The sequence below is a fragment of the Ceratotherium simum genome, chromosome 34, assembly GCF_057802395.1.
Source record: "Ceratotherium simum simum isolate JZ-2026a chromosome 34, ASM5780239v1, whole genome shotgun sequence".
Taxonomy (NCBI): Eukaryota; Metazoa; Chordata; class Mammalia; order Perissodactyla; family Rhinocerotidae; genus Ceratotherium; species Ceratotherium simum.
In genome coordinates this window covers 20,608,298-20,627,639 of record NC_141933.1, presented here as the reverse complement: position 1 = coordinate 20,627,639, position 19,342 = coordinate 20,608,298, and the positions used below count along the sequence as shown (strand labels likewise).

The 19,342-nt window shown below is 53.5% G+C and overlaps 1 protein-coding gene across 3 annotated transcripts in view; it reads right to left on the bottom strand.

Annotated features, from left to right (window-relative positions):
• Positions 1 to 1,383: 1,383 nt before the first annotated feature.
• The window catches only part of SPI1 (Spi-1 proto-oncogene), a 30,733-nt gene continuing 12,774 nt past the window's right edge, over positions 1,384 to 19,342 (bottom strand). The window contains exons 3-7 of one of the 3 annotated variants that reach the window (XM_087422967.1): positions 18,842 to 18,847; positions 16,260 to 16,359; positions 3,584 to 3,771; positions 2,565 to 2,727; positions 1,384 to 2,119 (exon numbers count right to left, since the gene is read on the bottom strand). In XM_087422967.1, coding sequence (XP_087279093.1) covers positions 1,800 to 2,119; positions 2,565 to 2,727; positions 3,584 to 3,771; positions 16,260 to 16,359; positions 18,842 to 18,847 — 777 coding nt within the window. In that variant the 3' untranslated portion in view covers positions 1,384 to 1,799. Of the gene's footprint in view, positions 2,120 to 2,564; positions 2,728 to 3,583; positions 3,772 to 16,259; positions 16,360 to 18,841; positions 18,848 to 18,953; positions 19,203 to 19,342 lie in introns of those variants that run through there. The other 2 variants (XM_014792566.2, XM_004436949.3) reach the window with 2 other exon arrangements.

Below are 19,342 nucleotides of genomic sequence, written 5' to 3'. Positions count from 1 at the left end.
TGGCATTGGGGGTTGACGTCACCTGAGGGGAAGGGCTGGGTGGGCCCGTAGGTGAGTGCGTGGGCGTAAGTCTCTAAAAAACCCCCAAAGTGGAAGCCAGAAGCAGAGCTGGCTCTTGCCAAAGTCACAGGATTCACACAAAAATTACTGCCAGAGCGTTCTGAGTCCCCTCATGCCCCACTCACTGCTCCTCTGTGACTTCTGCCCACTCTGAGTGCCCCCCACCTCCCACCCTCATCACATCAGGGGCATCACTGCTACATAGAAAGAAGCAAATTACATGTGACCCCTCCAAGTAGGACCCAATATCAGGAAAGGTCATTTGTCCCCTACGGTCAGGAGGAAGGAATGCTATACACAAGCAATGTCCCCGTGGTCGAAACTAACCATCCATTTAAACACCGAAATCCATTCTTGAACCATTTTTAAACTGCAGCCCATGCTCCTGAACCTTCTTTAAAAGAGGACTGAGCACCATTTACCCTCTCGGGGCTCCGAGGACCATGTAGGGAATGTGGTGGTCGGGCTTCCCCCAGCCGGAGACCCCAGAGCAAGGAGGTTGCGGGGTGTCTGCCCCGATGCTAATGGCCCCAGAACCTGGGTTCTCTGAGGTCTGCAGGCTGCTTCGGGAAGTTTCCACACTCCCAGCCTCTCTGAGCCGCTTCCTGTTATTGGAAGCAAGATGCTTACAGGCTGCCCGGCTCTTCTGTCTCTGTTTCTCCCCTGCTGTGGGCTAGAAGCCAGAGAACACAAGACACCGGCCTACCCACGAGAGGCTCCTGTGCCTTGGTCCTGCCAGCATGGATTCGGTGAGGACGCCTTGTGGCCGATGGCAGCTCTGTGGCTTAATCCTGCTCCTTGCCATGCTGAGCAATACCCCCTTCCAGACACAAGAAACTTCCCACCTCACTGACGTGGCAGCCCACGTGGAGCAGGATCCCACCTGCTCTTTACCAGCTGTGTGACCTTGGACAGATTATTTGACCTCCACAAGCCTCAGTTTCCCAGTCTACAAAGTGGGATAATATTAAACTCCATTTCTCAAGGTTGACATGAAATAAATGGCCAGAAAAGGGTTGTTGCCATTATTATTATCACTGGGGTCATAACCTAAAGATTATGAGTTTAAGCCTCCTTGAGGCTTTAAAAAAACCCATTTATTGTGTGTGGAGGGCTTTTTAATGACTTATTCCCCTAACAACTGAGGACTCGTCCTTTCCGCCAGCTCTAACTCCTGGTCAAGAGCTGTGTGTCATCTGTCTTCACGTCCCCAGCGTCCAGCTCAGGGTAGGGTCCTCAGTAAATGCCCGATAGACAAACGAGAAAAAGAGAGATCGCACGAGGAACCCCGACAGGGTGCACAAAAATTGTTTCAAAAGACTCTGAGCTGTGAGAGGACTCACTGAAAATAACTTTAATAAGTGGTTCTTGAGGAAGCTAACGGAGGAGAGGTGTGGGAAGGGAGAGATGCTCGGAAAGGAGGGTTCCATTTACATGAACGTGATGGCTTCGATCTCCCAAGGAAGCACCCCTGGTTGTACTAAGCAAGGCTGACCCCTCGCTGGGGGCAGACGCCCAGGCCGCCTTCGGGAGCCGGGGCTGGAGTCCTGGTGGAAGGCGCAGCAGGGCTGTGGGGAGGGGGTAGAGGAGAAGGGGGTGGGCGGGTGAGGCGAGGCCTGGCCCGCCACAGTCCTGCCCTTGGCCCCTGGGAGCGTCCCTCCCTGTGTCCGGGCCGGGCGAGGGTTAATGCTATGGCCAGCGGGGAGCCTGGCGGGCCGGCGCGTTCTGCCAGCCTGGGCTCAGTGGGGCGGGTGGCGCCGCTCGGCCAGGCCCCCGCGGCCCAGCACCTCCCCGCTGAACTGGTAGGTGAGCTTCTTCTTGACCTTCTTGACCTCGCCCGTCTTGCCGTAGTTGCGCAGCGCGCGGGCCATCTTCTGGTAGGTCATCTTCTTGCGGTTGCCCTTCTGGATGCCCCAGCGGTGCGCCAGCGCCTCCTTGTGCTTGGACGAGAACTGGAAGGTGCCCTTGTCCTTGTCCACCCACCAGATGCTGTCCTTCATGTCGCCGCTGCGGAGCAGGTCCAGCAGGAACTGGTACAGGCGGATCTTCTTCTTGCTGCCTGTGGGCGGAAGGTGGTCAGATCCCCAACCCGGGGACCCGCCCCCGCCTCCCCTGGATGTGGGAGCCCCTGGGGGGAAGGATTGGGGGTGGGGGAGGGGTCTGCAGGGGAACCGGCCCCCCCCCCCGCCCCGTGCCTGCTGCGCACACTCACACCCACTCACACCCAGCACAGAGAGGGACAGAGGGACACAGAGCCTCGCACGGTCAGTCACAGAGCTGCCTGCGTGCACTCACGACACACGTGCTCGTAGACACAGGCGTAGGTATACACGGTCATGAATGCAGCAAACGCTTCGGCAAGCGTTCACACACCCACAGACGCACACCGCACGCTCAGCTCTGTGGCCTGACCACCACGTCAGTCAGCCTTGGCTGGGGTGGGCCTGGGGCACAAATATGGCTGGGCCCATGCTGGGTCGGGGGCTGGGGCTGGGCCGGCCTACCTGTTTCCCCGTGCAGGAGGCCAGGCCCCGGCTCCAGGCCATCGGCCTCCCCGTCAGACACCTCCAGTGGGGGGCTCTGCCGCTCGCCCTCCTCCTCGTCCGAGCTGGGCTGGGCCGGGGACAGGGAGGGGTACGGGAGGCACACCCGGGGTAGGTAGGAGACCTGGGAAGGCGGGGGAAAGAGGGTTGAGGTCAAGGCTCCGGGCTGCCGGGCAGGGGTCAGCCGAGTGAGAGAAGAGGGCGTACTGAGGGCGGGGAGGTCAGGCGGGGGCGGAAAGATCTGGGAAAGGTTGGGGAAATTGGAGGTTAGTCAGGTTACAGGGGTCAGGCAGGGTCACCACACACAGGGTACAGGCTGTGGGGACGAGGGGCTGCTGAAATCCTGCCAGGCTGGGCCCCTGGTTCAGGGCCGAGTGGCCTGGGGAAGGGACGCCTTTTTCTCATACGCACAAAGGCGCCGTGGGGACGTGCCAGGGCCCTGGGGTGAGAAGTGGGAGTGAGGAGGGGCTGAGGAGTCGGGGGTGAAGGGGGTTTAACAAGTGGGTGACAGTGAGTGAAGGGCAGTGGAGGTCAGTGGGGGGTGGGAGAGGTCAGCGGAAGTCACTGGATGAGATTAGGGTTCGTGGGCTGAGGAGGGGCAGTGAAGGGGGTCAATGGGGGTTGCCACCAGAGGTCAGTGCTCGGTGTCTTGGAAGCAGGATCCATGAGGGGCCAGTGAATGGGGGTTGCAGCCAGTGAAGGTCAGGAGGGCCCACGCCAAGGCCCTTTGGGGTCAGGCAGATCATGGAGGGGTTGGTGGGAATTATCTGGGCCCTGTCCACTGTGAGGCGAGAGGAGATAAGGGGTGTGGGGTCACGAGGTCAGTCGGAGGGTCAGGAGGCAGCCGTTGGGGCTCCGGCCGCCGTTGGCACTGAGGGGCAGGAAGCCGGGTTGAGTAAGAGCCTGTGTCAGCTTCCTGTGAAGCGCGGGCCCCGCCACAGGCCGCGGCTGCCGCAGGACAGGCCGCTGGCCGCACGCACCTGGTGGCCGAGGCCGGCGTGGGTGGGCGCCATGGGGGTGTCGAGCACGTGCATCTGCTCCAGCTCCATGTGGCGGTAGAGCTGCTGCAGCTGGGGGGGCTGCACGCTCTGCAGCTCCGTGAAGTGGTTCTCGGCAAAGCTCTCGAACTCACCGTGCACGTGGTGCGGGTGGAAGTCCCAGTAGTGGTCTGTGGGGGACAGGCGGGTGGGGTGGTGAGCCCGGGTGGGCAGGGCAGGAAAAGGTTATCATGATTTTAAAAATCATGGGGTCAGCCCGATGGCGTAGTGGTTAAATGCGCACACTCTGCTTGGGCGGCCCAGGGTTTGCAGGTTTGGATCCCGGGTGCGGACCTACACACTGCTTATCAAGCCATCCTGTGGCGGCGTCCCATATAAAGTGGAGGAAGATGCGCACGGATCTTAGCCCAGGGCCAATCTTCCTCAGCAAAAAGAAGAGGATTGGCAACAGATGTTAGCTCAGGGCTGATCTTCCTCACCAAAAAAAAAATCATACTGCCAGGCCGTAGCAGGCTATTCCCACCGTAGGGGCCAGGCTGGGCTACAAATTCACATTAGTCATCTCACCTCTTGCCTTGTTATTTTATGACCCCATTTTATAGATGACAACACTGAGGCTTGGAGAGGCTACAGAACACGCCCATGGTCAAAGGCCTCATCAGTGGCAGAGCTTCGACCCAGGTCTGAAGCAAAGCCTGTGTTATCAACAGCCATTCTATTCTGCCTCCCATGTGGTCACAAGGACAGGGGCTTTTGAGCAGAGTCTGAAGCCTGGCTCTGCCATTTACTTTCCGTGTGACCTCAAGCACAGGTATGGACCTCTCCGGCCTCAGCTGACTCACCTGGAAAATGGGGATCATAGCTGGGGGACGACACAAATGAGTTCACATTTGTGCAAGCTCCTAGCCCCAGAGTAGGCCCTTGGGGAATGTTGGCTCGTGTCCCCTCCCCTTGAAACCTCCCTGTGGTTCCTGAGCTGACAGTCACACAGATACGGCCTTGTCACATGGCCAAGGTGTGACTGCAAAGTCACAGGCTGACATTCCTCACACACGAGCCCTTGTGCTCCCCTCAAAGCTGTGCCCTTGGGCAGCTGCCCCTGCGCCCCAGTGAGGTGGCCAGACCCAGGGCTTTCCGGGAAACCCCCTCGTGGGGGCTTTCAGAGTCTGCGGTGGGTGGATTCGAGTTTAGGGAACAGCCACATGTCCTTGGGAGCCCTGTCTTGGGACTGGGGCAGGTGTTCCACATGGTTTTTCTGGGCACCTTTTCTAGGAACAAAAACTTCCCCATGTCTGAGGACTTCCTGGGTACAATTTGGGATCCAAAAGAAGAGGTAGTGATAAAGTGACAAGAGGGATTTTCTCATGTGACCCAAAGAGGGAGTGGACGAGATACCAGGCCAGGGCAGCGTCTCTGGGACAAGGGCACAGTCCTGCAAGCAGTCCACCACCAGCCCTGCCTCTGTGTGTGTGTGTGTATGTGTGTGTGTGTGTTTCTCCGTCTCCCTCTTTCTTTTTCCCTTGTGCACAAGCACACACCCACTCACTCACACATACCTAAGAAATGACATGTGTTGTTTTTGGCTCGAGACTAGTTATCAGAAGACTTGCTTTCTAATCCTGCTCTGCGGTGGCTTTGCCAGACAAGACATTTTATCTCCCTGAACCTCTGATACCCCACTTAAAAGTCAGAGACCGAGGGTATTATGCTGAACGAAATAAGTCAGACGGAGAAAGACAAATCACGTATGATTTCACTCATATGTGGAAGATAAACAAACACACACATAGGTAAGAGGAACAGATTAGTGGTTACCAGAGGAGAAAGGGATGCGGGGAGGGTGAAAGGGGTAAAAGGGCACATATGTATGGTGACGGATAAAAACTTGACTGTTGGTGGTGAACACGATGCAGTCTGCACAGAAACTGAAATATAGTGATGTACACCTGAAATGTACACAATGTTGTAAGCCCATATCACCCCGATAAAATAATTTTAAAAAAAAATCAGGGCTGGCCTGGCGGCGCAAGCAGTTAAGTGCACACACTCCGCTGCGGTGGCCCAGGGTTCGCCGGTTCGGATCCTGGGCGCACACCGACGTACTGCTTGTCAAGCCATGCTGTGGCAGCATCCCATATAAAGTGGAGGAAGATGGGCATGGATGTCAGCCCAGGGCCAGTCTTCCTCAGCAAAAAGGAGAGGATTGGCAGATGTTAGCTCAGGGCTGATCTTCCTCACAAAAAAAAAAAAAAAAGTCAGAGACTCAACTAGGTAGTTACTGAGGTCCAATGATGTAAACTCATTGGAACCCACAATCCAGTCTCCCACCTCTAGGATGCCACATGGCATAGAGAAGAGAAAGTACACGATTTGGGAGTCAGGTGCAGCTGGGTTCAAATCCCGACTCTGCCATTTACTGCTGTGTGACACTGACCAGGTCCTTTCACTTCTCAAAGCCTCAGTTTCCTCATCTGTAGGATGGGGCTAATAATTACACCCATGTCATAGGCTTGTTGAGAGGATTAAATGAGCTAATGCCTGCAAAGTGCTTAGAAGAGAACCTGGGGCCGGCCCCGTGTCTTAGCGGTTAAGTGTGCGCGCTCTGCTACTGGCGGCCCGGGTTTGGATCCCGGGTGGGCACCGAGGCACCGCTTCTCCGGCCATGCTGAGGCCGCGTCCCACATACAGCAACTAGAAGGATGTGCAACTATGACATGCAACTATCTACTGGGGCTTTGGGGCAAAAAAAAAAAAAAGAAAGGAGGAGGATTGGCAATAGATGTTAGCTCAGAGCCGGTCTTCCTCAGCAAAAAGAGGAGGATTAGCATGGATGTTAGCTCAGGGCTGATCTTCCTCACAAAAAAAAAAAAGGAAGAAGAAGAGAACCTGGCACAAAGTAAGACTCAATAAACATTAATTATCATCATCATTATTATTATTTTATTCTAAAGAGCCTGGATTAGCACTTGAACAAATAGCACATGCTTTAATATATGTTTATTTCCTCTCCTTCCCCTTTCCCCCGCCACCTTAGTGGCCCAGAGAAATAGTTGTAGGGGCCCTGGCCGTCACTGTCTCCCAGAGGCTGGAGTTGGGGCCGCACCATGAGGGCAGTGACTGGTTTTGTTCACCTCGTATTCCCAGTACCTAGATGCATAGTCACTCAACAAACATTTCCCGAATGAATGAATAAATGAATGAATGAATCCTAGCCTCTTAACTCTCTCAGGCTCCTCCACAAAATTATTTAAACCCGAAGGGAAAACAAAACCAAACAACACTTCATTTGTGCTTTTTCATCTTGCAGTGAGTTCACAAGCCCCAGAAATTCTCCCTTTGCTGTGGGAGAGTTGGCTCTGTTGTTTAGAGATGGGCTGTTTGTGGCTCTAGGATTTGGTGGGTGGATCTGGGTTCCTCTTCAGCTGCGGATCCGCACTCGACCCCACTCCTGGTCCTTCCCATTTTGCCTTCCCCTGCCCAGGCTGAAATGCAGAATGCCTCATCGACCCTGCCCACCACCCCCATCCTCGCTCCTACTCCAGTTCTGGGGTTCGGGAACCCTGAGTTCGTGGAGCTCTCCAGTGTGGAGTGAGGGGCCCCTGATCACTCTCTTTCTCTCCTGCTCTCCACCTCTGTTCTAGCTCCACATGAGACCCATGAGCTCACTCTGGTGATCTCAGCCCGAGGCCAACATTTCCCAAAACGGGTCTCAGTACAGCTTCATCAGAGTCACTTGGGGGGCTGGGAAAGCCTGCAGGTTGGGGGCCCACCAGAGACCCACTGAATCAGAAGCACTGAGAATCTGGACTCTAACAGGACCGTAAGGAGCTTCCTTTGCTCACTGAAGCTCTGGAACCCTGCACCGGAGTCCCCTGAAAACTGTCACAGAGGCTCTCGTGCTACAATTAAGGTTTCAAAAGGCCCAACGGAAACCTCGCCTTCACCCTTGATTTGCGTGCTCGAGCAATTATGTAATAAACGCTGTCTGTTTGGTAGCAGAAATGTTCCAAGCATGGGGCCCTCTGAAGGAACCCGATACAAGGAGGCTTTCACAGAGCAAAGGTCAGCGCTTCTGGGCTATTTGGACCTCATTTCTGGGTGACTGTTCATGAATGTATTGCTTTATCTCTTTTCGTCCCTTCAATGGGTCACCCAGGCCATCCTGCAATTTACACCCCCTTAGCATGACTCTCTGCTCCTCCAAAGACTATAATGTCATTTGCATATCTGGAGGTAGCTCTGAACCCTCCCTTCTATAGCCTGTTAGGCACCCAACACATAGTAGGCCTCAAGCAATATTTGATTAAATGACCAATAAAAATTAACTTTTAATGTGTTTTTTATGTACCAGGCACAGTGCTAAGTACTTAATCCATATTATCTCATTTAATCCTCACCTTAGCTCTGAAAAGGTAGCTTCTATAGTATGATCTTCCTTTTGCCCCTGAGGAAACTATGACTCAAAGAGATTAAGTCCCCTGTCCACAGGCAGTCATCGGTAGAGTCAGGATCCAAACCCACCTGTGTCTGACTCCAGGGACTGAACTCTTACCACAATGCCATACCACCTCTGAGGAACAAGACTGTTAAAAAAAGCTTTAAGTAAGACCCTGAGAGACTTTTTTACTGGCTGCTCATATCCATCTGTCTGTCTACCATCATCCACACCTCATCAATCATTCATCATCCATCCTTCATCCATCCACATTCATCCATCCACCCATCCATACATCCATACTACCATCACTCACCCATCATCCACTCATCCATCATCCAACCATCATCCACCCATTCATCATCAATCATTCCATCCATCCATCCAGCCATCATTGAACTATTATTCACCTATCCATCCATCCATCCATCATCCAGCCAGCCAGGAATGACTCATTCATCTTGATCTCTCATTTCCTCCCTCTAAACCAGCTCCCAATCTGAGACCAAAGTCCTACCCACACATCTCTATTCTTACTCAGTTTTTTGATGTCACTAATACCTGTATGTCACCAGGACAAAAATAAAATGATATTCAAAACAACCCCACACACAAAAAATTCAAGCCTTAGGTGTCATTCGGTTGACCTTATCTCCTCGGAGCAGAAACCCCAGCCTGAAGACAGGGCTCTCCCCAGGGGAGCAGAAGTAAGATCAAGACAGAGAAGGCAGATGAGGAATTAAGAAAGCAAGGGCTGAGAAGAAACCTCAGGAAATCACAGACCTTGGACAAGAGTTCCTGCAGCCCAGCCCTCCTGCAAATTGTTCATATGTGGAAACTGAGGCCCAGAGAGTAGAGAGCTCCAGGCCTCATGGGTACTTGTTACTCTACCTTGTATCCTAATTATTAAGGTTTTAGTTATTTCCCTTGTTACGAAGATAAATCTGGCAGGACCTGTGTTTTATTCACCTAGCAATGTGCCTGGCATATAAAAGATGCTTAGTATGTATTTATTAGATGGATAGGTCAGTGGGAGATGAATGGAGGGTTTGGAAGGTGGAGGGAAGGACAGCTGGAAAGGTGAATGAGTGGATGACTAGATGCACGTGTGAATAGATTGGTGGGTGGTCAGTGGTATGAAAGGATGAAGAGCACATGGACAGATGGATGGATGGAGAGATGGAGTCACACCCTGGAACTCTATTTCCTTCACCAATCCCATCACAATGACAATATTATCACACCCATTAGGGTGACTATTATCAAAATACAGAAAATAATAAGTGTTGGTGAGGATGTGGAAAAATTGGAACACTTTTGCACTGTTGGTGGGAAGGTAAAATGGTGCAGCTGCTATGGAAAACAGTAGAGAGGTTCCTCAAAAAGTTAAAAATAGAACTAGCATATGACCCAGCAATCCACTTCTGGGTATATACTCGAAAGAACCGAAAGCAGGGACTCAAAGAGACATTTGCACACCCATGTTCACAGCAGCGTTATTCACAATGGCCAAAAGGTAGAAGCATCCCATGTGCCCCTCAACAGATGAATGGATAAACAAAATGTGGTATATACATACGATGGGATATTACTCAGCCTTAAAATTGGAGAAAATTCTGACATAGGCTGCAACATGGATGAACTTTGAGGATATCATGCTAAGTGAAATTAGCCAGTCACAAAAAGAAAAATACTGTATGATTCCACTCATATCAGGTACCTAGTGTAGTCAAATTCATAGAAACAGAAAGGAGAATGGTGGTTGCCAGGGGTTGAGGGGACAATGGGGCGTTAGTGTTTAATGGGTACAGAGTTTTAGTCTTGCAAGATGAAAAGAGCTCTGGAGATGGATGGTGGTGATGGTTGCACAATAATATGAACTTACTTAACACCACTGAACTGTACGCTTAAAAATGGTTAAGATGGTACATTTTATATCACGTGTATTATAGCACAAGTGAAAGTAATAATAATAAATAGCAAATTCTATGAGCCCTACCTTCAGAATCTATCCCAAATCTGTCCCCTCTTTTCTGTCTCTATGGCCACCACTCTTGTCCAAGCCACTGTCATCTCATGCCTGGATTATTCAGTATTTTCCTACCTGTGCTTCCTCCCTGTTCCTAGTCTCTCCTCCTCTCCTTCTATTCTCACGGCAGCCAGAGCAATCTTTTAAAAAGCTTATTCAGTGGAACAACTAGGTATTGGAGGAAGATACTAAGAACTTCTAGAGAGACCAAACACAATTAAACAGAAAAAATAAACAAAACCAAAAATAGATTATATTCAAAAAAGAGGACATAGAATGGCAGCAGATTTCACAAGAAAATTCTAGTAACCAGGAGACAACAGCAAAATGCTTTCAAATTTCTAAGGGAAAAAATGATTTTCAACCTGGATTGCTATACACAGCCAAACAACTATTAATCAAGTGAGAGCAGAGCATCAAGACACGAGGTAAATGAGCCAGCCCTGAAGGCCTAACAGTTAAAGTCCAGCGCGCTCCGCTACGGCAACCCGGGTTTGGTTCCCGGTGGAGGAACCACACCACCTGTATGTCAGTTGCCACGCTGTGGTGGTGGCTCACATAGAAGAACTAGAAGGACCTACAACTAGGATATGCAACCATGCACTAGGGGGTTTAGGGGAGGAAAAAAACGTTTTAAAAAAAAAGACATGAGGTAAACGAACAAACAGTAAAACTGTCCCTCCCACACACTCTATCTTCTCGCTACACTGCCCCCCAGAAACACAGGGACAAGAAGGTACAGGTAATCCAGGGACCCTGTGTGGCTCAGCTGTGAGTAACATTCACATGGTCATAACAATGGAAAGTTCAGACACCGATTTAACAAAAGTTACTATACAGAGAAGGACAAACACCATATGATCTCATTTATATATGGAATCTTAAAAAAAGCCAAACTCAGACAAAGAGATCAGTTTTGTGGTTACCAGCTGCAAGGGGTGAGGGGAGGGAGAATTGGGTGAAGGTGATCAAAAGGTACACTCTTCCAGTTATAAGAAAAATAAGTACTGGGGATGTAATGTACAACATGATGACTATAGTTAATAATACTGGATGGTATATTTGAAAGTTGCTAAAAGAGCAGATGCTAAAAGTCTTCATCACTAGGAAAAAAAATTTTTGGTAACCATACGAGGTGATGCATGTTAACTAGACTTATTGTAGTCATTTCACAATATCTATGTGTGTCAGGTCATTATGCTGTACGCCTTAAACTTAACACAGTGTTGTATGTCAATTATTCAATAAAATTGGAAAAAAGTTACTATATAATTATTTTGGTATATGTAGAGAAGTGTGTGTGTGTGTGTGTGTGTGTATGTGTGTTGTGAATGATTATAGAGAGTCAGTCTCCTCTTTCACAGTACAAGTGAATAGATAATATCTCAAATTGAAAAATCAAGCTAGATTCATGTCTGCCTAGCATATAGAAAGTGCTCGATAAATGTTTGTGAATGAATGAATGAATGAATGAATAATGTTCTAAGTCTCTATTTCAAATCTTCCTTTGTATATTTACATGGCACTGTGATAGAAAGACTGGAAAATTAGCTTTTATCTATCTCTGATATGCTACGTATGTCATGAAGAAATGTCTGTGATAAGTTTAAGTAAAAAGTAGCACATTGCAGAACAGCGTGAAACTACAATTCCACTTTTGGATGAGTAGACTATGCACGTGTGTATGTATATATTAGCAAACATTCAGGACTATATGCGTAGAATAAAATGCCTGCAAGGATAGACTAAGGTGCTCTCAGAGGGGAGTGAGATTGGGAAGTGGGAAATACTTTACTTGATGTGCTCTTGTATTTTTAAATTTTTTGCAAGGAGTATTTGTTATTTTAATAATTAAAAATTAAAGAGTTAAAATTTCTTTAGATTTTCACCAAACACACACACACACACACACACAGTTATTCAGAGTGTGTCATTTCCCTGCTCAGACCCTCCAATGGCTTCCCGCTGTTCGTTGGATAAAATCCAGACCTCTGCCGTGGTCTTCAAGCCCCCTGTGATCCACCTCCTGCAGACCCCTCTGGGTTCACTTTCTTTCTACTCCTGCCGTGCTCACTGGCCACTCTGGTCCTTGGCTGAGGTCACGCCTGCGTTTGCATTTGCTGCTTCCTCTGCCTAGAACCCCTGCCCCCACCTGCCTTTGCACGCTCATCCCTTCCCTCTGAGTTCAGCTCGGCTGCCACCTGCTCAGAGGCCTACCTGATCACCCATGTGAAAGCAGCCCCCACACAGACACTCCGCAGTACACTGCTCTGCTTTTCACAGGACTCGTCGGTACATGTCTGCTTATTTGGTTGTTTACTGTCTCTCTCCCTCTCTGGAATGTAAGCTCTATGAAAGCACTGGCCTCGTCTGGCTTGCTCATCATGGAACCTCCAAGGCCTAGAACAGTGTCTGGTACATGGCATATAATCAGAGGCTATTTGGTGGATAGACAAATGAGGGGATGAGTGGATAAATGGATTGGACAATAAGTGTTGAAAGGATAGCTGGATGGCTGGGTGAATGTGAGGGTGAGTGTATAGATGGGAGGGTTAGTGGATGGGAGGGTGAGTGGATGGGAGGGTGAGTGGATGGGAGGGTGAGTGGATGGATGGGAGGGTGAGTGGATGGGAGGGTGAGTGGATGGATGGGAGGGTGGGTGGATGGGAGAGTGAATGGATGGGAGGGTGAATGGATGGGAGGGTGAGTGGATGGATGGGAGGGTGAGTGGATGGGAGGGTGAGTGGATGGATGGGAGGGTGAGTGGATGGGAGGGTGAGTGGATGATGGGAGGGTGGGTAGATGGGAGGGTGAGTGGATGGGAGGGTGAGTGGATTGATGGGAGGGTGAATGGATGGATGGGAGGGTGGGTGGATGGGAGGGTGAGTGTACGGATGGGAGGGTGGGTGGATGGGAGGGTTAGTGGATGGGAGGGTGAGCGGATGGGAGGGTGAGTGGATGGGAGGGTGAGTGGATGGATGGGAGGGTGAGTGGATGGGAGGGTGAGTGGATGGGAGGGTGAGTGGATGATGGGAGGGTGGGTAGATGGGAGGGTGAGTGGATGGGAGGGTGAGTGGATGGATGGGAGGGTGAATGGATGGATGGGAGGGTGGGTGGATGGGAGGGTGAGTGGATGGGAGGGTGAGTGGATGGATGGGAGGGTGAATGGATGGATGGGAGGGTGAGTGGATGGGAGGGTGAGTGGATGGGAGGGTGAGTGGATGATGGGAGGGTGGGTAGATGGGAGGGTGGGTGGATGGGAGGGTGAGTGTATGGGAGGGTGAGTGTATGGATGGGAGAGTGAGTGGATGGATGGGAGGGTGAGTGGATGGGAGAGTGAGTGTATGGGAGGGTGAGTGGATGGATGGGAGGGTGAGTGGATGGGAGGGTGAGTGGATGGGAGGGTGAGTGGATGGATGGGAGGATGAGTGTATGGATGGGAGGGTGAGTGGATGGAAGAGTGAGTGGATGGATGGGAGGGTGAGTGGATGGGAGAGTGGGTGGATGGGAGGGTGAAGGTATGGATGGAAGGGTGAGTGGATGGATGGGAGAGTGAGTGGATGGATGGGAGGGTGAGTGGATGGGAGGGTGAGTGGATGGGTGGGTGAGTGGATGGATGGGAGGGTGGGTGGATAGGAGGGTGAATGGATGGGAGTGTGAGTGGATGGATGGGTGGGTGGGTGGATGGGTGGGTGGAGGTGGATGGGTGGCTGTCAGCTGAGTCAGTGGAAAATGACCCAGTTAATCCATCACAGAGCCCTCTGTGCTTCTCCCACTCACCCAGCTGCTTCATCTCCCCTTCCTGGGAGGATGCAGTAAAGTTAATGTCTTGAATGTTTACTGAGCCTTGTCCTCAGTATGTACCTCATCCATTACATGCATTACCTCATTTAATTGTCACAACTCTTCGAGGTAAGTATGATCATGCCCTCAGTTTTACAGATGAGGAAACAAGGGCTCAGAGAGGTTAAATCATTTGCTCCAAGTTACACACTGGTGAGTGATGGAGCCAGGACGAGGCCCAGGTCCGACCCCAGCACCTTTTCACGAAGCTTCACCACCTAAAGATGTAGACCCAGAGGACATGCAGGAACTGGTTGAAGGATGTAGGGGTATCTCCACTCCCCGGTCTTCAGGCAATACCTTCCAACAGGTATTAGGAAGGGACAGCACGGGGATGCCCAGATCAGCAATGATGGGGGGGAGGGACTGTGACACGTGGGGACACTGGAGGAGCCTCTGAAGGAATTGGGGCTTCATGACCAAAACGGGGTGCTCAGGCATCCAAGCAGGAGTCATTCCTAGAGCCCCACCCCAGACATAATGGACTTGCCTGGGCACTGAGCAAGGAAAACAGACTTTCTCTGAAGTAGTGGCTTAGTCCATCAGCCAGCCCCTGGCCTAGCTCGTTTCTAGATATGTGGACGGCACCCTCATATTACCGTAGGGGAAACTGAGGCTGTAATAGATCCAAAGGCAATGTCCCCAAACCCAGTGAAACTGAGAGGCGTCAGGCCAAGGAAAGGGTCACAGGCAGCTTGCTGGGACCTGAGCCGTCCTGCTGCCTGGAGCCACTAGGGGGCGCCGGTCTCAGGCCCAGGGTGACCTTCTGAGGTCCTGAACCGCTAGGTGGAAGGGTGTGCAGGTGGTCTCTGGACCGTGGAGACCAGCCCTTGATCCTGGCTGGGGGAGCTGGGATAGAGTGCAATGAGGGAGATTCTCTCTAAATTGTCTGGATTTTCCACAGAAAGGATGCATTTCTTGTAGAATTACAAATAAGCTTAAAATGATGAAAAAGAGGATATTTAAAAACCTTTCTAGTCCTGGGGTTCTGAAAGAAGCCTGTGTTCCCAGACGTGGCCTTGAGGCATATCCACCACCTGCTCCCAAAACACAGCTTCCAGGTATAGTCTTTATAATAGTTGCCAGGTGTGAGTTCCAGGTGACGCTGTTTGCAGATTGGGCACCCAGATGTGAGAGCCCTAAATAAAGACTCATGGCATGTGGCATCATCGGACATGGCCATCAGGTGGGGATGGCCGTAGATGTGCCTGCAGAATGGAGCTATAGGTGTGACTGGCCCCCAGCTGTGGACTTCAGGTGTGAAAGCTTCCTCAGCTGTGGTCCCCGGCGTGCTTCTCCCTCTGGGGCTGCAGACACCCCAGTGTCTGGCCTGCACGGGTCTCAGACCCCCTGGAAGATCCCCCAGTGAGGGCCCATTCACCAGGCCAACTGGCCTTTGGTTCAGAGGTGTCCACATCAATATGCCAAGATCCACTTCAGGGGACCCCTCTCAGCCTCCTGCCCAGGTCCCAGGCACCTAATCCTCTCTCTGCTCCCCAACACTTGCTCCAGGACCAAGGCTGGGCCCTGGGGTGGGCAGTTAGACCCAGACAGAAAGATCCCCTGGCCCGGGTCCCATCCTCACCCCCACACCCAGCAAACTGGGGGCTTCGGCGCCTGCTGAATGAGGGGTCCCCAGAGCCTTTCCCTTAGCCTAGCAGTTCTCAAATAGAGGTGATTCTACCCCCCAGGAGACATCTGGCAATGAGTGGAAATGTTTTTGGTTGTCATGATTGGTAGCGCTACTGGCGCCTAATGGGTAGAAGCCAGGGATGCTGCCAATTATCCCATATTGTACAGGAGAGGCTCCTACAATATAGAATTATCTGGCCCTAAATGTCAATAGAAACTCTGCTAGCCACACACAGCGGGAAGCGGGGCGGCACCAATGAGGAGTTCAAGGTAAAGGAGGTGACAAGAACAGAGAGGAAGAAGGAGAGACCTGGGGGGAAGGGTGAGGAAAAGGCACTAGACCCGGAGGAGACAGACCTGGGTACCACTGACCAGCTGTGCGACCTTGTGCGAGTCACATAGCTCCCTAAGCCTCAGTTTCCCCATTTGTAAAAGGGCCACAAGGACTGGACAAGAAGTTAAATGTGGAAGAAGCTAATCCGGCGCTTCGGCACACCAAAGAGTCTCCAGAAAGGCAGGACGGGGGTGTGGGGTGTGGGAGAGCGGGAGTGTCGGGGTTTGGAATAGTGAATTCCCATCCCCTGAGAACTAACTCATCCGATTCTCAGAATTCCTAAGAGGGCCTGGGAACACATCTTCTTTTTCTCTCTGCAGACCCAGGAGTGGCTGGGTGCCCGGGCCAGGCTGGGGGTGGGGGCAGGGCGGGGCCGTGGACTCACCGCTGTGGCTTTCTCCATCACTGCTGAGATACGGGTAATACTCATGCGTTTGGCGTTGGTACAGATCCGTGTCGTAGGGAACCAGGTCTTCTGATGGCTGCTGAGAGAGGGGGGTGTCAGGACTCAGATTGTGGCGGGGAGACCCCAGCCAGGGTCGTAGCCCCCAGTATCTTGGGTCCACACCACCGTCCCAGACTGAGCCACTGAGGAGCTGCATCCCGCCTGCAGCCGTCTCTCTGGTTGGAACTGGGAGAGGCCACACAGGGCGGGAGCAGGGGACCCAGGAGAGCAGGAGCCTTGGCTCCCGCAGAAAGGGGTCCTCAGTGACCCTGGAGGTCAGAGGTCAAGAGAGGACCAGGGCTGAGGGGGAGAGTACGGCCTCCCTCCCTTCCCTTCCCCACAGCTACCTCACACTCACACTCACACTGCATGCCCCGGTCCCCAAGTCATGTACTCGCCCTCTCACGCCCACCCTGATACGCCTACAGCCCCCAAACGTACACGTACTCCCTATGACACACTTGTGCCCACACACCCACTTGTGAACTCACACCCACACGTCCACTCACACTCACTCTGAGGGTCACTCACATTCACACACGTTTGTGGCCACACACACCATTATACACTCACCCTGTAGGCACACGCAGTCACTCGGACTAACACATGTGTCCACACTTGCCTTCAAGCCCATTAACACTCACTTTCAGACCTGTACCCTTCCACAGTCACTCATATTCCACTTGCACACTCATCCGCACAGCGCACACGGTTGTCCTCCCTGCCAAAGTCTGCAAAGCCTCCACCCCAGCCCCCCGCTCTCCTCACAGCCTGTGCCCAGGCCCTAGGCAGGTTCAGGGCCACCACGATGACCGGTGGCCAAATCCACACTGATGGGTTTGACAGCATTCACCCAGGAAGGCTTTGGGGGCCGTGGGACAGCTGGAGCCCTGATCCTCTTACCCTCCCTCCTCCATCCTCCTCCGGATACCCTCACTGAGGTGCCCCCTTCTCTTCCTCCCTGCCCTCCTCCCCTTCACCCTCAGCCCTCACCCCTCATCCTCCTCCCCACACCCCTTCCTCCTCCCTTCCCTTCCTCACTCCTCCCCACTCCTCCCGGTCCTCCTCATTCCCTCCTCCTCATCCTCCTTCTTCCCTCCTCCTCCTCCCCCTCCTCCTCCTCACTCACTCGCACAGACACAGGGACATGCACACCCGGAGCCTTCCCAACAGTCATCAGGCCTCTCCCCACCCCCGCAGCGTGTACTCAAGGATTGCACAACAGTTACTCTGGCCCTCAGGGCTTGGGTTGGGGGCCAAGGCTGCCTTGGGAGCCCACCCTCCCAGGAGTCACTCAGAGCAGCCCCGGGCCTGTGGAGCGGGGCTGAGGGGTTTGGTGTGGGAGCCCAAGAAGATGCGCCTCCTGCCTCACTCTCCCTGGAGTTCAGGGTGTGAGAGGTCAAGGATCAGAGACAGTGTGGCCAAGCCCCCCCGGCTCTTCCTGGGACCACCTCCATCACCCCTTGCCTGCCGCCCACCTTCTTGGTCCCAGGTCGGGGAAGGGTGGGCCAGGGCCAGGTAGGGGCTGGCTGGCTGGTCCTGTCTGTGTCTGGCCGAGTGAGGAGGCCAGGAGCCCAGCACTGGGTTTCCGGGCAGCAAGCCCAGTAGTGGGACGTCAGGCCTGGGGTGCTACCCCGGGGCTCCAAGGCCGCTGGGGGAAGGGAGCTGCCTCTAGGCCGGGAAAGCTGAGTCAGGTGGCCAGGCCCTGCCAAGCCCTTCCCGGCTCCCCTCAGGGCTCCCCACCTCTGCTGAGTGGGGATGGGGTGGGGAGAAGGAGAGAGGTCCTTTCAGAGCGGGCCAGGTCTGACACCTGCCTAAGGCTGCAACTGTCACCGAGAGCAGGAGCTTGGTGGCCTTCCCTTCCTGGGGTCCCCTGAGAGCCCTGCTTCTTCACCTCCAGCCTCAGTCCTGTCCCAGCCTCAGCCCCTGCCCTAACTCCAGTCCCACACTTGGCCAGGTCCTACCCCAGCCCCAATCTCAGCCCCAGGATGTCCCCAGCCTGGTCCCTGCCCTCCTCGCCCCAACCCTAACTGCCACCCTAGTCTCAGCGCCACTCTCTGCTCCAGCCCTGCCCCTGCCCCAGCCTTTCGGGGACCTGCGGGCTCAAGGCCCAGACCCTTCAGTCAACAACCATGTCCTCTGTGCCAGGCCCCAGACTGGGCGCTGGGGAGCCAGACTTGAAGCAACCTCAGTCTCCAGGAGCACCCAGGCCATGGGCCACGACTCTGGCCTGTTGCCTCCTGCCCTCAAGCCTTGACTGTCCTGGGGACCGGCTTCCCCCAACACCAGTCTCCCCATCTCCTCCCCGCCACCTCTCTGCCGCCGCCCTCACCATCCTCACCCAGCACCCTGCCCTGGAGCTCGGCCTGCCACCCAAGCCCCATCTATAAATAACCGTTCAGGCCCCACCGATCACAGCCCCACCGTGGGCCCAGCCCTCCGCCCGCCAGGGCATGCTCCGAGGAAGCCAATGGCCCCCTCGCTGGGTCTCAGGCCAGGGGCTCCAGGCAGGAAACACCAACTTCCCACTGATAGCGAGCCAGGAGGGCAGCCGGTGGGCTGGCGGGCTGGTGGGCAGGCTGGCGGGCGTCCGAGGGCCCCGGGCTGGGCTAGTGGAGGAGTCCCGGTACTCACAGGGGGGACGAGGGGAAACCCTTCCATTTTGCACGCCTGTAACATCCAGCCGAGCTCCGAGCCGGTCAGGTCCCCTGCCTCGGTGGGGGCCAGTGAGGAGCCCCTCGGCATGGGGCGCCCCGTCCGGGGCTGGAGGGACTCGGGGCGGGCGCAGGGCTCAGGCCTGCCCCTGAGCTACAGGAGCCCTGGGTGAGCCCCCTCCCGTGACATTGCAGGGCGAGCGCAAGTTCCTGATTTTATCGAAGGGCCTGCCACTGGGAGATAGTCCCCTTGGGGTGACATCACCGCCCCAGCCCGTTTGCATAAATCTCTTGCACTACAGGAAGTCTCTGGCCGGCTGGGGCAGGTGGTGCTCCAGGGGCTGGCCTGGGAGGCCATGGGGGCCAGGC